Here is a 19,499-nt window from a genome sequence, read left to right as displayed (position 1 = left end):
ACCCATAGCCCCGCCCATCCCCAAAGCCCCTCCTACCCCATAATCCCACCCACATCATAACCCTGCCCACCCCAAAGCCCCTCCCATCCAAAAGCCACTCCCACTCCCATAACTCCTCCCACCCCAAGCCCCTCCCACCTCTGTAGTCCCTCCCACCCCCACAGCCCCTCCCAACCCAGGACCCTTCCATTCCCAAAGCCCCTCCCACCCTCACGGCCCCTCCCATTGTCATAGCCCCTCCTACCCCCATAGCTCCTCCCACACCATACTCCTCCTACCTTCAAAGTCCCTCCCATCCCCAAAGCTCCTCCCATTCTCAAAGCCCCTCCCACCCCCGAAGTCCCTCCCACTTCTATAGCCCCTCCCATCCCTAAGGCCCCTCCCATCCCCAGTGCCCCACCCACCCCATAATCCCACCCATCCCATAACCCCACACACCCCTCAAGCCCCTCCCAACCCAATGCCCCTCCCACCTCCATAGCCCCTCCCACCTCCATAGCTCCTCCTATCCCCATAGCCCCTCCCACCTCCATAGCCCCTCCCATCCTCAAAGCCCCTCCCACCCCCATAGCCCCTCCCCGAAGCCCCTCCCCCCGCTCCGGAAGCACGAGGCCGATTTCGGGCTGGTTAAAATCTCACCATCCATTGGGTAGAAAAGGGCGGGGGGGGGCAGCCCCTCCCCCAGCCCCTCCCCCACCCACCCCGGGGGGGTCCCGAGGGGTGGGGGGAGGGGCCGAGACTTGGCACAAAAATCCTGGCGGCAGCGGGGGGAGGGGCGGGCGGTAGAAAACGGAGTGGGGACAACGGGGGGGGGAGGGAGAGGGGAGGGGACCCGGTGCGACCCCGCCACCACCACCCCCCCCCCCCCCCCCAAAGTACAAAAGAGCTAAAAACACCGCGGGGGGGGCGGGGGGACAATGGGGACCCGGTCTGGTGGCACTGGGTGGTGGCCCATGGCAGTGGCCCTGGGGGTGGCCCTGGGGGGTGGCACTCAGTGGTGGCCCTGGGGGTGACCCCGGGGGTGGCCTTGGGGGTGACTTTGGGGGTGACCCTGGGGATGACCCCGGGCGTGGCCACAGGGCGGGGGGAGGTCCTGGGGGTGTCCCACAGATGGTGGCGCATGGGGGCGGTGACTCTTGAGGTGGCCCATGGTGGCAGTGGCCCTGGAGCTGCCACCCCTGTGTCACCCAGAGGCCCTGTGGCCACCCCGGGGGTGGGGGTTGCCCGTGGGGTGGCCCAAAGGGGGCAGAGCCACCCCAGGGTTGCCCCGGGGTTGGTGCCCTGGAATGGTGGCCCTGGGGGTGGCCCATGGAGTAGCCACGGTTGTGGCTCTGGGGACATCACAGGGTGGCCCACAGGAGGTGGCCCATCAGGGTTGGTGGCCCTGGGGGTGACCCAAATGTGGCCAGTGGCCCCTGGTTGTGGTCTGGGGACACTGCAGGGCTGGCCCATTGGGCTCAGTGGCCCTGGGGGTGGCCCCTTGGGACACCGCAGGGGTGGCCCATAGGGGTCGGTGGCCCTGGGGGTGGCTCTGGGGACACCGCAGGGGTGGCCCATAGGGGTCGGTGACCCTGGGGGTGGCTCTGGGGACACCGCAGGGGTGGCCCATAGGGGTCGGTGACCCTGGGTGTGGCTCTGGGGACACCGCAGGGGTGGCCCATTGGGCTTGGTGGCCCTGGGGGTGGCTCTGGGGACACCGCAGGGGTGGCCATCAGCAGTGACCCTTGATGTGGCCGGGGGGATCAGCAGCCCCGGGCTCAGCGATGTCCTTGGCGCGTCCTGTGACCTCCCTGTGGGTGGTGACCCGGTGCCACCTCTGTGTCACCCCCCTGGGGGTGGCACCACCGCAGCTCCAGCAGCCCGGTGGCACCCAGGGCTGGCCAGCAGTGGCCGGGGCTCAGCGATGTCCTTGGCGTGTCCCACATGGGGGTGGTGGCCTGGTGTCACCAGGCATGGTCACCACCGCTGGGGGTGGCAGCGCCGGTGGCCCCGCGGTGCCCAGGGCTGGCCAGGACTGGTGACCACGCCCGGTGGCCCTGGGGTGTCCCGGCGTGGTGTCCCCAGTGGCCCTGCCTGGTGTCCCCAGTGTCCTTGGGGTGTCTCCGCTCGGTGTCCCTGGGGTGACGCCACCCGGTGGCCCCGATGGCTCCGGTGTCCCTGCCTGGCGACCATGCCCAGTGTCCCCGAGGTATCTTCGCTCGATGGCTCCAGGGTGACGCCGCCTGGTGGCCCCGGTAGCTCCGGTGTCCCTGCCTGGCGACCATGCCCGGTGTCCCCAAAGTGTCTTCACTTGATGGCTCCAGGGTGACCCTGCCCGGTGACCGTGGTGGCTCTGGTGTCCCTGCCTGGTGACCATGCCCGGTGTCCCCGGGGTGTCCCCAATGGCTCCGGTGTCCCCGAGGTGTCCCCGCTCGGTGGCTCCAGGGTGACCCCGCCTGGTGACCGTGGCGTCTCCGATGTCCCTGCCTGGTGGCCCCAGTAGCTCCGGTGTCCCTGCCTGGTGACCATGCCCGGTGTCCCCGGGGTGTCTGCGCCTGCTGGCCCGGCCCAGGGTAGCCCCGGTGTCCCCGCCTGGAGTTCCCGGTGTCGCCGGTGTCCCCGCCCGGTGTCCCCACCCGGTGTCCCCGGTGTCCCGGTGTCCCCGCTAGTCGCCGGCCATGCACTTGAAGCGGTTCTTGTAGAAGAAGAGGCGCTGCTTGAGGCGCACGCTGTCGTCGCGGGCGGCCGGGTACCGGTAGCGGTTGTACTGGCGCTCCCCCTCCGAGCGCCGCCACGGCAGCGCCAGCTTGGACGCGTGGTCCACGACCACGTCCTCGCACGAGCCCACGTGCAGCACCCCCAGGCCGTCGATGAAGAATTCTGGGGGAGGGAGGCACAGGGGGTACCCCCAAAAATGGGCTCAGAGGTGGCCTGGGGTGCCTGGGCCTGACCCTGATCCCGTGGGGCCATGGGGGGGGGGATCCCAGTGTCCCCCCTTAGCTCTGACCCCCTGATCCCATTGTGGGGGACCCCAGCACCCCCTAATCCCTGATCCCATTGTGGGGGACCCCAGCACCCCCTAATCCCTGATCCCATTGTGGGGGACCCCAGCACCCCCCTAATCCCTGATCCCATTGTGGGAGACCCCAGCACCCTCCTAATCCCTGATCCCATTGTGGGGGACCCCAGTACCCCCCTAATCCCTGATCCCATTGTGGGGGACCCCAGCACCCCCCTAATCCCTGATCCCATTGTGGGGGACCCCAGCACCCCCCTTATCTCTGACCCCCCAAATTGTGGGGGTCTATGACCTTATCTATGACCCCCTGAATTGGGGGGTACCCCAGGATCCTCCCTCATCTCTGACGTTTTGAATTATGGGGGACCCCAGCACCCCCCTTATCTCTGGCACCCCTCAGACTGAGCCCCCAGACCCCTCGGGACCCCCAGACCCCTCAGGCACCCCCAGGACCCCTCTGGCACCCCTTAGACTGACCCCAGACCCCCTGAGCACCCCCAGGACTGACCCCAGACCCCACAGACCTCTCCGGGACCCCTCAGACTGATCCCCCAGACCCCTCGGGCATCCCCAGGACCCCTCTGGGATCCCTCTGGGACCCCCTTAGACTGACCCCCAAACCCCTCGGGACCACCTTACACTGATCCCCCAAGGCCACATCAAACCCTCGGGCACCCCCAGCCCCCCCCAGGCACCCCCTGGGACCCCCTTAGAGTGACCCCCAGCCCCCCCAAACCCCTCACGCACCCCCAGCCTCTCCATACCCCCCAGCTCCCTCAGACACCCACAGACCCCTTGGGGACCCCTCTGGGACCCCCTTAGACTGACCCCCAGACCCCCCAAACCCCCCAGACCCCCCAAACCTCTCAGGCACCCCCAGCCCCCTCAGGCACCCCCAGCTCCCCCAGATCCCCCAAACCCCTCAGGCGCCCCCAGACCCCTCGGGCACCCCTCTGGGACCCCCTTAGACCGACCCCCAGCCCCCTCAGGCACCCCCAGATCCCCCAAACCCCTTAGGCACCCCCAGCCCCCTCAGGCCCCCCCAGCTCCCTCGGGCACCCCCAGACCCCTCAGCCCCCCCAAACCCCCCAGACCACCCAAACCCCCCAGACCCCTCAGCCCCCCCAAACCCCCCAGACGCCCCAGACCCCCCAAACCCCCCAGACCCCCCAGACCCCTCAGGCACCCCCAGCCCCCTCGGGCACCCCCAAACCCCTCAGGCCCCCCCAGCCCCCTCAGACGCCCCCAGCCCCCTCGGGCACCCCCAAACCCCCCAGACCCCCCAAACCCCTCAGGCCCCCCCAGCCCCCTCAGGCGCCCTCAGCCCCCTCAGACGCCCCCAGCCCCCTCGGGCCCCCCCAGCCCCGTTCCCGTTTCCCCGGCGCTCACCGAGGTGCGCCACGCGGCGCAGGCGGGGGTCGAAGCCCACCTGGCGCACTTTGTCGGTGCGGGCCAGGAAGAAGTTGACGACGCCGTCGGTGACCACGCAGGCGGGGAATCCGGCGAGGCGGTGGTGGAAGCCGGGCCGGGTCCGCAGGCAATCCCCGCCCGCGCCGCCCCCGCGCACGCTCAGCCGCTGCCGGTACGTGGTGGTGTAACCGGTGATCTCCCGCACCGCGCCGCCCACCTGCGGGCACAGCGCCGCCGTGGGGAGGGGGCACCGGCACCGCCGGGACTGCCCGGGACTGCCCGGGACACACGGGACCGCCGGGAGCGGCCGGGACTGCCCGGGATAGCCCGGGACCCACGGGAGCACCGGGAGCGGCCGGGACCACCGGGAGCACTGGGATAGGCCGGGACAGCCCGGAACCACCAGGGGCTATGGGGTCGACCGGGGACAGGTCGGGATCCATGGGAGCACCGGGGACCGCCCGGAATCGGCCGGGACTGCACGGGACCACCGGGATCGACCGGGATCGGCTGGGACCGCCTGGATCGCCCAGGACAGCCCAGGACAGCCCGGGACCCCCAGGGACGCCCGGGACCCACGGGAGCACTGAGATCGCCCGGGACAGCCCGGGACTGACAGGGACCCCCCAGAGACGCCTGGGGGGACACCCGGGACCCCCCAGGGACCCCTGGGACCGCCCGGGACCCCTCAGAGACCCCCGGGACCGCCCAGGAGCACCCGGGAGCGCCCAGGACTCCCAGGAGCGCCTGGCATTGCCCAGATCGGATGGGATGGGATGGGATGGGATGGGATGGGGTGGGATGGGATGGGATCCATGGGATGGGATGGGATGGGATGGGATGGGATGGGATCCATGGGATGGGATGGGATGGGATGGGATGGGATGGGATGGGATGGGATGGGATGGGATGGGATGGGGTGGGATGGGGTGGGATGGGATCCATGGGATGGGATGGGATGGGATGGGATGGGATGGGATCCATGGGATGGGATGGGGTGGGATGGGATCCATGGGATGGGATGGGATGGGATGGGATGGGATGGGATGGGGTGGGATGGGATCCATGGGATGGGATGGGATGGGATGGGATGGGATGGGATGGGGTGGGATGGGATCCATGGGATGGGGTGGGATGGGATCCATGGGATGGGATGGGATGGGATGGGATGGGATGGGATCCATGGGATGGGATGGGATGGGATGGGATGGGATGGGATGGGATGGGATGGGGTGGGATGGGATCCATGGGATGGGATGGGATGGGATGGGATGGGATGGGATGGGATGGGATGGGGTGGGATGGGATCCATGGGATGGGATGGGATGGGATCCATGGGATGGGATGGGATGGGATGGGATGGGATGGGATGGGGCTGTGCCAGCACCTGGGCACCGGGACCCCCCCGAGCCCCCACCTGGGCATTGGGACTGGGCACAGGAACCCCAGGGCCCTGCCTGTGGCACCCCCTTCCTCCGTGCCCCCTGCAGCCCCCGGTGCCCCCTGTACCCCCCATACCCCCCGTGCTCCTCGGTGCCCCTGCAGCCCTCTACCCTCCACCCTCCATGCCCCCCGTGCAGCCCCCCATACCCGCTGCTCCCCGTGCCCCCCGGTGCCCCCTGCAGCCCCCGGTACCCCCTGTACCCACCCGTGCCCCCCCGTGCCCCCCCATGCCCCTGAAGCCCCCCCTTCCCCATGCCCCCCATTACCCCTGGAGCCCCCCCGGTGCCCCTCACCCCCGGTGCCCCCTGTACCCCCTGTACCCCCCATGTCCCCATGCCCCCTGCAGCCCCCCATGCCCCCTGTACCCTCCACCCCCCGTGCCCCTCGGTGCCCCTCGGTGCCCGCCGTGCCCGCACCAGGTCCAGGCTGGTTCTCTCCAGCACATCCACCAGCTTCTCCAGCCGCGTGCGGGCCGTGAAGATGAAATCATCGTCCACCCACAGCACGTACTTGGTGGTCACCTGCGACACCGCCAGGTTCCTCCCGGCGAACCAGCCCTGCCAGGGGGGCAGCGCGGAGCCTCGGGCACGGCCCCGCACCCGCAGTGCCCGCGGTGCCACCCTGAGCCCTGGCAGACCCCGTGTGCCCTTCCCTGGGTACCACAGACCCCGTGTGCCCATCCTGGGACCCCACAGCCCTGACAGACCCCAGGATCCCCCAGCCCTGACTGACCCCGTGTGCCCATCCCTGGGTACCACAGCCCTGACAGACCCCGTGTGCCCATCCCTGGGTACCACAGCCCTGGCAGACCCCGTGTGCCCACCCTGGGACCCCACAGCCCTGACTGACCCCGTGTGCCCATCCTGGGACCCCACAGCCCTGGCAGACCCCGTGTGCCCATCCCTGGGTACCACAGCCCTGACTGACCCCGTGTGCCCATCCTGGGACCTCACAGCCCTGACTGACCCCGTGTGCCCATCCCTGGGTACCACAGACCCCGTGTGCCCATCCCTGGGACCCCACAGCCCTGACAGGCCCCGTGTGCCCATCCCTGGGTACCACAGCCCTGACAGACCCCGTGTGCCCATCCCTGGGTACCAGAGCCCTGACAGACCCCGTGTGCCCATCCCGGGATCCCCTCGTGTCCCCCTTCTCCAAGGTCCCCCTGTGTCCCCCATCCCCGGGGACCCCAGCCCTGATGGACCCCATGTTCCCTTCCCCAGGATCCCCCAGCCCTGCCACCCTCCTGTGTCCCCTGTCTGGGTCCCTGCCCCTCCCCTGTCCCCTGTGGGGGTCCCTGCTCATCCAATGTCCCCTGTCTGTGTCCCTGCCCATCTTGTGTCCCCTGTCTGTGTCCCTGCCACCCTCCCAAGTCCCCTGCGGGTGTCCCTGCCCTTCCCGTGTCCCCTGCCCTGTCCCCGAGGTGCCACCTTGCCGAAGGGCATGAGGTAGTGCTCCAGGTGTGGCCCTGCCAGGGGCTCGGGTCTCTGGCTGTCATCGGCCACCACGATGGTGACGGAGGGGTAGAAGCGGCGGATGCTGGCGATGAGGCCCCGCAGTTTGTCATAGCGCAGGAACGTCTTGGTGGCCACGGTCACCAGCGCCGAGATGTTGTACCCTGGGGGAGATGGGCTGGGAGCACTGGGAGCACAAACTGGGAGCACTGGGAGCCCAAACTGGGAGCACTGGGAGCACTGGGAGCCCAAACTGGGAGCACTGGGAGCCCGAACTGGGAGTGCTGGGAGCACTGGGAGCCCAAACTGGGAGTGCTGGGAATGCTAGGAGTCTGAACTGGGGGGCTGGGAGTACTGGGAACTGAACTGGGGACACTGGGAGCTGAAATGGGGGGGGGGGGGGGGGGGGGGGTGGAAGTGCTGAGAACCTGAACTGGGAGTGCTGGGAGTGCTGGGAGCTGAACTGGGAGCACTGGGAGCCTGAGCTGGGAGCACTCGGAGCACTGGGAGCTGAACTGGGGGGGCTGGGAGTGCTGGGAGTCCAAACTGGGGGGGCTGAGAGCTGAACTGGGAATGCTGGGAGCACTGGGAGTGCTGGGAGCTGAACTGGGGGGACTGGGAGTGCTGGGAACCTGAACTGGGAGTGCTGGGAGCACTGGGAGCTGAACTGGGAGTGCTGGAAATGCTGGGAGTCTGAACTGGGGGGCTGGGAGTACTGGGAACTGAACTGGGGGGGCTGGGAGTACTGGAAATGCTGGGAATATGAACTGGGGGGGGGCTGGGAATTGAACTGGGAGTGCTGGGAGCACTGGGAGCTGAACTGGGAGCACTGGGAGCCCAAACTGGGAGTGCTGGAAATGCAGGGAGTCTGAACTGCGGGGGCTGGGAGCTGAACTGGGAATGCTGGGAGCACTGGGAGCTGAAGTGGGGGGGCTGGGAGTGCTGGGAACCTGAACTGGGAGTGCTGGGAGCACTGGGAGCTGAACTGGGAGCACTGGGAGCCCGAACTGGGAGTGCTGGAAATGCTGGGATTCTGAACCGGGGAGGGCTGGGAGCTGAACTGGGAATGCTGGGAGCACTGGGAGCTGAACTGGGGGGGCTGGGGGGGCTGGGAACCTGAACTGGGAGTGCTGGGAGCACTGGGAGCCCAAACTGGGAGTGCTGGAAATGCTGTGAGTCTGAACTGGGGGGGAGCTGGGAGCTGAATTGAGAGCTCTGGGAGCACTGGGGGCACTGGGAGCTGAACTGGGGGGGCTGGGAGTGCTGGGAGCACTGGGAGCTGAACTGGGAGCACTGGGAGCCCAAACTGGGAGTGCTGGAAATGCTGGGAGTCTGAACGGGGGGGACTGGGAGCTGAACTGGGAATGCTGGGAGTGCTGGGAGCTGAACTGGGAGCACTGGGAGCACTGGGAGCTGAATTGGGGAGGCTGGGAGTGCTGGGAACCTGAACTGGGAGTGCTGGAAATGCTGGGAGTGTGAACTGGGGGGAGCTGGGAGCACTGGGAGCCTGAACTGGCAGCATTGGGAGCCCGAACTGGGGGGGCAGGGAGTGCTGGGAGCGCTGGGAGCAATGGGATTCTGGCACTGGGAGCACTGGGGACACTGGGAGCAATGGGATTCTGGCACTGGGGGTACTGGGAGAACTGGGACTGGGGGCACTGGGAACACTGGGATCAGGGCACTGGGGGCACTGGGAGCACTGGGACTCTGGCACTGGGGGAACTGGGAGCACTGGGGACACCGGGAGCACTGGCACTGGGGGCACTGGGAGGGAGCCCCGCGAGCACTGGGAGCCTGCACTGCACTGGGAGCACTGGGAGCACTGGGAGCCCTGTGAGCACTGGGGGCACTGGGAGCACTGGGAGCACTGGGAGCCCTGTGAGCACTGGGGGCACTGGGAGCACTGGGGGCACTGGGGGCACTGGGAGCACTGGGGGCACTGGGAGCCTGCACTGCACTGGAAGCATGGGAGCACTGGGAGCACTGGGAGCACTGGGAGCACTGGGAGCGGGGCAGGCCGGTCTCGGGGCGCAGCCCGGTGCTCACCCCCGTCCCCGCTGTCGCTGTCGCTGTCCCCGTCCCCGTCGCTGTCGCCGTCGCCGCCCGGGCCGTACAGGCGGGGCGTGGGCGGGTGCCGGATGCGGATGGCGAAGGCGGCGGAGTGACCGTCGGTGGAGAACTGCACTGCAGGGCGAGCGGGGGCTGGGCACGGGGCACGGGGGGCATCGGGGGGCATCGGGGGTACCGGGGGACGAGGGGGCATTTGGGAGCATCGCGGGTATTGGAGAGCATCGGGGGTACCGGGGCTACGGGGGGCACGGGAGGCGAGGAGGGCAGGGGGGGAGAGGGGGGCATTGGGGGGCACGGGGAGCACTGGGGGCACGGCAAGCATTGGAGACCACGGGGAGCATTGGGGGGCACGGGGAGCGGGGGGGAGCGGGGGCACGGGGGGCATGGGGGCATCGGGGGCAGAGGGAGCCATTGAGGGCATCGGGGGAACGGGGGGCACCGGGGGGCGAGAGGGGCACGGGGCGAGGGGGCGAGGAGGGCACCAGGGGGCACCGGGGGCACAGGGGGCACCGGGGAGAGAGGGGGCACTGGGGGTATAGGGGGCATGGGGGGCACGGGGGGCACGGGGAGCATTGGGGGCATGGGGGGGCATTGGGGGCATGGGGGGCATTGGGGGCATTGGAGGCATGGGGGGGCATTGGGGGCACGGGGGGCACGGGGGCATTGGGGGCATGGGGGGCACGGGGGGAGGCGGGGATTGCCAGAGGCGGGGGTCACCGGGAGACACCGGGAACGACGGGGGCACCAGGGGTACCCCGAGTGTCCCAGAAATACCCCGAGTGTCCCTGTGGATGTTGGGGGTACCCCAAGTGTCCCAGAGATACCCCGAGTGTCCCTGTGGGCATTGGGGGTCCTACGAATGTCCCTGTGGGTGTTGGGGGTACCCCGAGTGTCCCAGAGATACCCTGAGGGTCCCTACTGGCATCGGGGATGCCCTGAGTGTCCCTGTGGGTATTGGGGGTACCCCGAGTGTCTCAGAGATCCCCCAAGTGTCCCTGAGGGCATTGGGGATCCGGGGGTGTCCCTGTGGGTCTCAGGGGTACCCCGAGTGTCCCTGTGGGTATCATGGATCCCATGAGTGTCCCTGCGGGCATTGTGGGTACCCCAAATGTCCCTGAGGGCGCTGGGGATCCCAGTGAGTGTCCCAGGGATACCCCGAGTGTCCCTGTGGGCATTGGGGGTCTGGGGGTGTTGGGGGGAACTGGGCATCCAGGGCAGCCAGGGGGGCTCGGGGGGGTCCAGGGGGTCCCAGAAGTGCTGGAGTTCCCACGAGTCAGCCACGTCCTGGGGGGGCCAGGAATGAGGGGCTCTGGGGGTCCGGGGCTCTGGGGGTGCCAGGAGCACAGAGATCTGGGGGTGCTGGGGGTGCCAGGAGCACAGAGATCTGGGGGTGCTGGGGAGTCTGGGGGTGCCAGGGGCTGGGAGTGCCGGGGGTCCGAGACTCTGGGGGTGCCGGGGGTGCCAAAGCTCTGGGGGTCCCAGGAGAGCGGGGGTCTGGGGCTGCCGAGGGAGCCAGGGCTCTGGGGGTGCCAGGGGTCCCAAGAGCTTGGGGGTCCAGGGTTCTGGGGCTCTGGGGGTGCCGGGGGTCCGGGGCTCTGGGGCTGCCGTGGGTACCAGGGCTCTGGGGGTGCCGGGGATTCCCAGGGGTCCGGGGCTGCCGGGGGTGCCAGGGCTCTGGGGATGCCAGGGGTCCCAAGAGCTCGGGGGTCCAGAGTTCTGGGGGTCTGGGGGTTCCGGGGGTGCCAGGGCTCTGGGGATGCCAGGGGTCCCAAGAGTTCGGGGGTCCAGAGTTCTGGGGGTCTGGGGGTTCCGGGGGTGCCAGGGCTCTGGGGGTGCCGGGGATTCCCAGGGCTCTGGGGGTGCTGGGGATTCCCAGGGCTCTGGGGGTGCCAGGGATTCCCAGGGGTCTGGGGGTTCCGGGGGTCCAGGGCTCTGGGGGTGCCAGGAGCGCGGGGGTCTGGGGGTTCCGGGGGTCGGGGGCTCTGGGGGTGCCAGGAGCGCGGGGCTCTGTGACTCTGGGGGTGCCAGGGCTCTGGGGGTTCCGGGGGTCCGGGGCTCTGGGGGTGCCAGGAGCACGGGGCTCTGTGACTCTGGGGGTGCCAGGGCTCTGGGGGTGCCAGGGCTCTGGGGCTCTGGGGGTTCCGGGGGTCGGGGGCTCTGAGGGTGCCAGGAGCGCGGGGCTCTGTGGCTCTGGGGGTGCCAGGGCCCCGGGCCGAGCCCCCCGTACGCACCGATGTCGGCGGTGTCGGGGTGGAACTGGGTGTTGGTGTAGGTCACGAACTGCAGCTGCCGGTTCAGGTGGTCCAGGTGGGCGGCGGCCAAGGACAGGTGCGGCTGCCCCTCCCCCCGCAGCGCCACGCCCTCCACCTCGGCCGCCACCGCCAGCGTCCCCAGCGAGGCCGTCAGGTTCACCTGGGGGCGGCACGTCACGGGGGGGGCACGGCAGGGACCCCCAAAACGGGGAGGGGGCGCACGGGGGGGGGGGGGGGTGCGCGACAAACCCGGCGCGGTCACTCCACGGCCCCGCCCACCCCCGTTCTCAGTGGCCACGCCCACAGAGCGGACAGGCCCCGCCCATTCCCATCAGGCCCCGCCTATTCCCGTCAAGCCACGCCCCCTCGCCGTGCCCCCCCTCGCCCTCACCTGGTACCTGTTCCTGGGCGGCGCCTGCAGGCTGAGCCCTGAGGGGGGGGGCGCGACACGGGGGTGAGGCCCGGAGACCGCCGCGGGGACCCCCTGACCGTGCCCCGCCCTCAGAGCCACCCGGGGGACCCCCCTGCCCAGGGAGACCCCCCCAACCCTGGGCTGTTCTACTGGGGGACACCAGGGGACACTGGGGACACTGGGAGGAGCTCCCACACCCCCCAGTTTCCCCTGTTCTGTGCCCTCCCCATGCCCCCCTCCCTGACCCGGTGCCCCCCAGCCCCGTGCCCCGCCCTCAGAGCCACCTGGGGGTCCCCCCCGCCCAGGGACACCCCCCCCCGACCCTGGGCTGTTCTACTGGGGGACACCAAGGGGCACTGGGGGCACTGGGGACACTGGGAGGAGCTCCCACACCCCGCGTTTCCCCCATCCTGTGCCTTCCCCGTGCCCCCCTCCCTGACCCGGTGCCCCCCAGCCCCGTGCCCCCCCCTCGACCCTGTGCTGTTCTACTGGGGGGCACTGGGGGAACTGGGGGGCACTGGGGGCACTGGGGGGCACTGGGAGGAGCTCCCACACCCCCCGTTTCCCCCGTTCTGTGCCCTCGCCCCCCCGTGCCCCCGTCCTTGACCCGGTGCCCCCCAACCCCGTGCCCCCCCCCCGACCCTGTGCTGTTCTACTGGGGGAACTGGGGGGCACTGGGGGCACTGGGAGGAGCTCCCACACCCCCCGTTTCTCCCATCCTGTGCCCTCCCCATGCCCCCCTCCCTGAGCCGGTGCCCCCCCAGCCCCGTGCCCGTCCCCACGCCCCCTCACCGGGCACCAGCACCGTCTGCAGCGGCCGCACCTCCACCCCCTGCGCCGGGTACTCCAGCGGGGAGTTGGCCGGGACGATCAGCAGCCGGTCCGCGGGGGTCTGCACCCTGCGGGGGTTGGTGGGGGGCACCGGGGCTTCAGCCGGGGCTCCCGGGGGGTCCCACACCCGCCCAGGGGGTCCCGGCCTCCCCTCCCCGTGCTGGGCGCGGGGTCCTGCGGTGCCCCGGGGGTCGCTCCCGCTCTGAGTCCCGGGGGTCGCTCCCGGGGATCTCTCGCGCTCTGAGCCCCGGGGGTCGCTCCCAGGCTGATTCCCGGGAGTCGCTCCCGCTTTCAGTCCCGGGGGTCCCTCCCGTGCTGATACCTGGGGTCCCTCCCGCTCTGAGCCCCGGGGGTCGCTCCCGCTCTCACTCCCGGGAGTCTCTCCCGCTCTGATTCCCGGGGGTCGCTCCCGCTCTGAGTCCCGGGGGTCCCTCCCGCTCTGATTCCCGGGAGTCGCTCCCGGGGGTCGCTCCCGCTTTCAGTCCCGGGGACTCCCGTTCTGAGCCCCGGGGGTCGCTCCTGGGCTGAATCCCGGGGATCCCTCCCGCTCTGAGCCCCGGGGGTCTCTCCCAGGCTGATACCGGGGGTCGCTCCCGTTTTGAGCCCCGGGATCGCTCCTGCTTTCAGTCCCGGGGGTCGCTCCCGTGCTGATACCGGGGGTCCCTCCCGCTCTGAGCCCCGGGGTCGCTCCTGGGCTGATTCCCGGGGGTCGCTCCCGCTCTCACTCCCGGGAGTCCCTCCCGCTCTGATTCCCGGGGGTCGCTCCCGGGGGTCGCTCCCGCTTTCAGTCCCGGGGGTCGCTCCCGTTCTGAGCCCCGGGGGTCGCTCCTGGGCTGAATCCCGGGGGTCGCTCCCGCTCTGAGTCCCGGGATCGCTCCCGGGGGTCGCTCCCGTTTTGAGTCCCGGGGTCCCTCCTGTTCTGAGCCCCGGGATCGCTCCCGTTTTGAGCCCCGGGGGTCGCTCGGCTGAATCCCGGGGGTCCCTCCCGCTCTGAGCCCCGGGGGTCGCTCCCGCTCTGAGCCCCGGGGTCCCTCCTGCTCTGAGCCCCGGGGGTCGCTCCCTCTCTGAGCCCCGGGGTCGCTCCCGTTTTGAGTCCCTGGGTCCCTCCTGTTCTGAGTCCCGGGGTCGCTCCCGTTTTGAGTCCCGGGGTCCCTGCCGCTCTGAGCCCCGGGGTCGCTCCCGCTCTGATTCCCGGGGTCGCTGCCGGGGCTCGCTCCGCGCTCACCGGTTCCGGTAGTTGCGGTACTCGCGCTCCCGCTCCCGCAGCTGCCGCGGCCGCTCCCCGGGGGCGAAGGCGCTGGCGAAGTCCAACCCCGCCGGGCCGGGCCCGAAGAGGCGCCGGTGCAGCGGCAGCGCCAGCCCCGCCTCCGCCTCCGCCTCGCACGAGCAGCCGTTCCTGGGCAGCAGCCTGTCGCGACAGGGCCGCTGTCACCGACAGCAGCGAGGCTACAGCCGCGCCACGGGGAGAGGCACCGCCCTGGCACCGCCCTGGCACCTCCTGTCCCTGCCTGGCACCGCCCTGGCACCTCCTGTCTCCGCCCTGGCACCTCCTGTTCCCGCCTGGCACCGCCCTGGCGCCGCCCTGGCGCCGCCCTGGCACCTCCTGTCTCCGCCTGGCACCGCCCTGGCACCTCCTGGCACCGCCCTGGCACCTCCTGTCCCCGTCTGGCACCGCCCTGGCACCTCCTGTCCCCGCTGGCACCGCCCTGGCACCGCTCTGGCACCTCCTGGCACCGCCCTGGCACCCCCCTGGCACCTCCCGTCCCTGCCTGGCACCACCCCGACCCCTCCCGTCCCTCGCTGTCCCCACGTGTCACCCCCCTGGCAGCTGCTGCCACCTTCCAGCCCCCCTGCCGCCCCCCCCAGCCCTGACCCACCCTGGCACCACCTTTGGCACCGCCCATCGCCCCTCCCCCGCTGCCCCCAACACCCCACCCACGGGTGCCCCTTGGGAGCCACAGCCCCGTCCTGGGGTGCCCTCAACCCCGAGTGCCCCCACCCTTGGGTACCCCCACCCTGAAGGTGCCACCCTCCCAGTGCCCCCCGCCCTTGGGTACCCCTTCGGTGCCCCCCACTCTTGGGTACCCCACCCTTGGGTGGCCCCCACACCCCCGGTGCCCCAGCCCCGGGGTTCCCAGGCCCCAAACCATGGGTGCCCCCCACCCCTGGGTGCCCCCTCCTTACTCCATGACCTCCTCCTTGACCCGGAAGGGCACGTGGGGGTAGGCGCGGCCGGGGGGGGCCAGGGGGGGCGGCAGCCGCTCGGGGGGGGGGCGGCGCAGGTCCACGCTGGGGGGGCCCTTGGGGACCCAGAGGTGCAGGAAGAGCGCGGCCAGCGAGGCCGAGGCCACCAGCAGCAGGCACAGAGCCCGCTGCGCCCCCCGCATCCTGCCTGGGGACAGCGACAGGGTCACCGCGGGGACCCACAGTGCCCCCAGTGTCACTGCAGGGACCCCCAGTGCCCCCCAGTGCCCCCCAGTGTCACTGCAGGGACCTCCGCATCCTGCCTGGGGACAGCGACAGGGACAGGGTCACTGCAGGGACCCACAGTGCTCCCAGCGCCCCCCAGTGTCACTGCAGGGACCCCCAGTGCCCCCCAGTGCCCCCCAGTGCCACTGTGGGGACCCCCAATGCCCCCAGTGTCCCCCACTGTCACCGCAGGGACCCCCGCATCCTGCCTGGGGACAGGGACAGGGTCACCGCGGGAACCCCCAATGTCCCCCAATGCCCCCCAGTGTCACTGCAGGGACCCCCAATGTCCCCCAGTGCCCCCCAGTGTCACCGCGGGGACCCCCAGTGCCCCCCAGTGTCACTGCAGGGACCCCCGCATCCTGCCTGGGGACAGCGACAGGGTCACCGCGGGGACCCACAGTGCTCCCAGTGCCCCCCAGTGTCACTGCAGGGACCCCCAGTGCCCCCCAGTGCCCCCCAGTGTCACTGCAGGGACCCCCAGTGTCCCCCAGTGCCCCCCAGTGTCACTGCAGGGACCCCCAATGCCCCCCAGTGTCCCCCAGTGTCACCGCAGGGACCCCCGCATCCTGCCTGGGGACAGGGACAGGGACAGGGTCACTGCAGGGACCCCCGCATCCTGCCTGGGGACAGGGACAGGGTCACCGCCGGGACCCCCAATGCCCCCAGTGCCCCCCAGTGTCACCGCGGGGACCCCCAGTGCCCCCCAGTGTCACCGCAGGGACCCCCAGTGCCCCCCAGTGCCCCCCAGTGTCACCGCGGGGACCCCCAGTACCCCCAGTGTCACTGCAGGGACCCCCAGTGCCCCCCAATGCTCCCCAGTGTCACCGCGGGGACCCCCGCATCCTGCCTGGGGACAGCGACAGGGTCACTGCAGGGACCCTGGGGCGACCCAGCCCCTCCCAGTAACACCCAGTGCCCCCCAGTGTCACCAGTGTCACTGCAGGGCCCCCCCAGTGCCTCCGGGGTAAGCCAGCCCCTCCCAGTGCCCCTGGGACAGGCCAGCTCCTCCCAGTAACACCCAGTACTACCCAGACCCTCCCAGTGCCCCTCAGGGCAGCCCAACCCCTCCCAGTGTCACCAGCGCCCCCAGTGCCCCCTCGGTGCCCCCAGTACAACCCAGCCCCTCCCAGTGACCCCCAGTGCCCCCCCGGTGCCCCCAGGGCGAGCCAACCCTCCCAGCTCCTGCCAGTGACCCCCAGTGTCCCCCAGTGACCCCCAGTACAACTCAGCCCCTCCCAGTGTCCCCAGTACAACTCAGCCCCTCCCAGTGTCCCCAGTGTCACCAGGGCAACCCAGCCCCTCCCAGACCCTCCCAGTGCCCCCCAGTGCCCCCAGTACAACCCAGCCCCTCCCAGTGCCCCCCAGTGCCCCCCAGTGTCACCAGTACAACCCAGCCCCTCCCAGTGCCCCCCAGTGTCACCAGTGCCCCCAGGGCAAGCCAGCTCCTCTCAGCGTCCCCAGTGTCACCAGGGCAACCCAGCCCCTCCCAGCTCCTGCCAGTGATGCCCTGAGCCTCCCAGTGACAGCAGTGTCACCAGTGCCCCCCGTACAACCCAGCCCCTCCCAGTGCCCCCAGTACAACCCAGCCCCTCCCAGTGCCCCCAGTACCCCCCAGTACAACCCAGACCCTCCCAGTGCCCCCCAGTGCCCCCAGTACAACCCAGCCCCTCCCAGTGCCCCCAGTACAACCCAGACCCTCCCAGTGCCCCCAGTACAACCCAGACCCTCCCAGTGCCCCCCAGTGCCCCCAGTACAACCCAGACACTCCCAGTGCCCCCAGTGCCTCCTGCTGCCACCCAGCATCCCCAGTACAAACCAGTGCCCACAGCACCTCCCAGTACAAACCAGTGTCCACAACACCTCCCAGTACAAACCAGTGTCCACAACACCTCCCAGTACAAACCAGTGCCCACAGCACCTCCCAGTACAAACCAGTGTCCACAACACCTCCCAGTACAAACCAGTGCCCGCAGCACTTCCCAGGGACTCCCAGTAACTCCCAGTACAAACCAGTGCCCACAGCACCTCCCAGGACAAACCAGTGTCCACAACACCTCCCAGTACAAACCAGTGCCCGCAGCACTTCCCAGGGACTCCCAGTAACTCCCAGTACAAACCAGTGCCCACAGCACCTCCCAGGACAAACCAGTGTCCACAACACCTCCCAGTACAAACCAGTGCCCGCAGCACTTCCCAGGGACTCCCAGTAACTCCCAGTACAAACCAGTGCCCACAGCACCTCCCAGGACAAACCAGTGCCCACAGCACTCCCCAGGGACTCCCAGTACAAACCAGTGCCGCCAGTGCCGTGCACCGTCCCTCAGTCCCTGCTCTGCCTCCAGCACTCCCATGTCCCAGTTCATCCCAGTTCATCCCAGTTCATCCCAGTACCCCCCCAGTTCCCCCTTTCTGCTGTGCTTGGATCCCTCCATCCCTCCCCAGTGCTCCCAGTGCTCCCAGTGCCCCCAATTCTCCCAGTGTCCCCAATTCTCCCAGTGCAAACCAGTGCCCCCAATTCTCCCAGTGTCCCCAATTCTCCCAGTGCAAACCAGTGCCCCCAATTCTCCCAGTGCCCCCAATTCTCCCAGTGCAAACCAGTGCTCCCAATTCTCCCAGTGCCCCCAATTCTCCCAATATCTTCCAGTTCTCCCACTGGCCCCCAGCACCCCCAGCACCCCCAGTGCTCCCAATACCTCCCAGTCCCCTCAGTTCTCCCAGTGCCCCCAGTTCCCCCCAATTCTCCCAATATCTCCCAGTTCTCCCAGTGCTCCCAGTACCCCCCGTGCCCTCACCTGGGGGTGGGCGCAGCTCCGGGGGGCTCAGCCCTCCCTCATGGCTCTGCCCCCGCAGCACCGGCCTGGGGACACGGGGACAGTGTCGGGGCGGGGGGGCCGCACCCCGGGATCCCCCCCACCCCCCCCGGGGTGTGGCCGCACCGGGGCCGCCCCCGCCCCTCCCGGGGCTCCTCCCGAGGGCTCGGCCAAGGCAGGGCCCGGGGCAGACGTGACGTGGGAGGGGCTGGGGGTACCGGGGGGCCCGGGGGGGGGGGGCAGGGAGGGGCCTGGGGTACCGGGGGGGGGCTCGGGGGATGCGGGGCTCGGGGGGGCTGGGACTGTTCGGGCAGCGGGGCCCGGGGATGCGGGGATGCCGGGGGGGCCCGCGGGATGCGGGGGGTGCCGCGGGATGCGGGGTTTGGGGGTGTCTGGGGCCAGAGGCGGCGATGTCGCAGCCGCGGGGCAGCGGCAGGTGCCATCCATCCCCCATCGCGACACGTCGCGACAGGAGCGGCCCCGGCCCTACCTGGCTCCGCTGGCGGATCCCGGCGCTCCGCGGCCGCAAGCGGCACCGGCACCGGAGCGGGCGGCGAGGGCGCCCCCGGCGGCCCCGGTGTGGAACGGCACCGCCGCAGCCCCGGGAGGGGCGGGGCGAGGGTGCGGGGGGGGGGGGAGAGGCGGCGGAGGGGGGGAGGGGCAGGGGGGGGGTCGGGCCGGGATCAGCCCCCCCGGTGCGGCGGCCTCAGGCAGCGCTTTGTGCCCACGCGCGGGGCGCACAACGGCCCCATTGACCGGGGGGCGCGGGGGGGCCCGGCCCGGGCTCTGCCGGCACCGGGAGGGGGCGGGGGCTCGGAGCTGGGGGGGGTGGGCAGACTCGGGGGGCTGCCAGGGGGGTGAGGGAGCGAGGAGGGGTCTCGAGAGCTCAGGGGTCCTGGGGGCTGAGGAGTGCCGGGGGCTCAGGGGTCTCAGGGGTCCCGGGGGAGCTGAGGGGTCCTGAGGGGGCTCAGGGGCCTGGGGGGGCTCAGGGGTCCCGGGGGGGCTGAGGGGTCCCGGGGAGCTCAGGGATCCTGGGGGGCTCAGGGGCCTGGGGGGCTGAGGCGTCCCGGGGAGCTGAGGGGTCCCGGGGGTCTCAGGGGTCCCGGGGGGCTCGGAGCGGTTTGGGCGGGGTCAGGAGGACGCCGGGTCAGCAGAGGGGGCTCCAGGGCCGGGGAATGGCGCCGGGGCCGGCCCCGCTCGCTCGGGGTCCCCGCCCGTCCCTCCCCGCCGAGCCCCCTCCCGGTTCCGGTAATCACGTGATCCCCCCGGGATGCTCGGTGCTCTCGGCCAATCAGCGCGCGGGGATCGCCTGCATCCCGCTCGGCCAATGGGGAACCGCCAGACCTT

The 19,499-nt window shown here is 70.7% G+C and overlaps 1 protein-coding gene and 1 long non-coding RNA gene across 5 annotated transcripts; both read right to left on the bottom strand.

Annotated features, from left to right (window-relative positions):
* Positions 1-616: 616 nt before the first annotated feature.
* On the bottom strand, positions 617-19,279 carry B4GALNT1 (beta-1,4-N-acetyl-galactosaminyltransferase 1). 4 transcript variants are annotated; one of them, XR_011684092.1, is made up of 13 exons: positions 18,643-19,279; positions 18,135-18,199; positions 15,055-15,262; positions 14,096-14,278; positions 12,832-12,938; positions 12,019-12,056; positions 11,607-11,787; positions 9,352-9,489; positions 7,282-7,469; positions 6,268-6,408; positions 4,388-4,625; positions 2,467-2,859; positions 617-2,435 (listed from the first exon to the last, which is right to left on the bottom strand). XR_011684092.1 is itself a non-coding variant. In XM_071456066.1 (13 exons), exons 3-12 carry the CDS (start codon positions 15,255-15,257, stop codon positions 2,645-2,647), a joined length of 1,632 nt encoding a protein of 543 aa, XP_071312167.1. In that variant the 5' UTR covers positions 15,258-15,262; positions 18,135-18,199; positions 18,643-19,279; the 3' UTR covers positions 617-2,253; positions 2,616-2,644. The 4 variants fall into 4 exon arrangements, 2 of the variants coding, with proteins under 2 accessions (XP_071312167.1, XP_071312166.1); XR_011684093.1 differs by having other exon boundaries at positions 617-2,253; XM_071456066.1 differs by having other exon boundaries at positions 617-2,253; positions 2,616-2,859.
* Positions 6,470-6,793, bottom strand: LOC139604845 (uncharacterized). Its single transcript, XR_011684110.1, has 3 exons — positions 6,701-6,793; positions 6,584-6,652; positions 6,470-6,548 (listed from the first exon to the last, which is right to left on the bottom strand). It is a non-coding gene; the product is annotated as an uncharacterized lncRNA (long non-coding RNA).
* Positions 19,280-19,499: the final 220 nt, after the last annotated feature.

The sequence above is a fragment of the Agelaius tricolor genome, unplaced genomic scaffold (genome assembly GCF_023055355.1).
Source record: "Agelaius tricolor isolate 1412-34295 unplaced genomic scaffold, bAgeTri1.0.p SCAF_55, whole genome shotgun sequence".
Lineage (NCBI taxonomy): Eukaryota > Metazoa > Chordata > Aves > Passeriformes > Icteridae > Agelaius > Agelaius tricolor.
This window is presented reverse-complemented; position numbering and strand designations above follow the sequence as displayed.

Coding starts and splice junctions, on each gene's coding strand:
- B4GALNT1 (XM_071456065.1), bottom strand. CDS start 15,257: ATGCGGGGGGCGCAGCGGGCTCTGTGCCTGCTGCTGGTGGCCTCGGCC. Junction 14,279..15,054: donor GTCAAGGAGGAGGTCATGGA/GTAAGGAGGGGG, acceptor CTGTCGCGACAG/GCTGCTGCCCAGGAACGGCT. Junction 4,626..6,267: donor AGAGAACCAGCCTGGACCTG/GTGCGGGCACGG, acceptor CTGTGCCCGCAG/GTGGGCGGCGCGGTGCGGGA.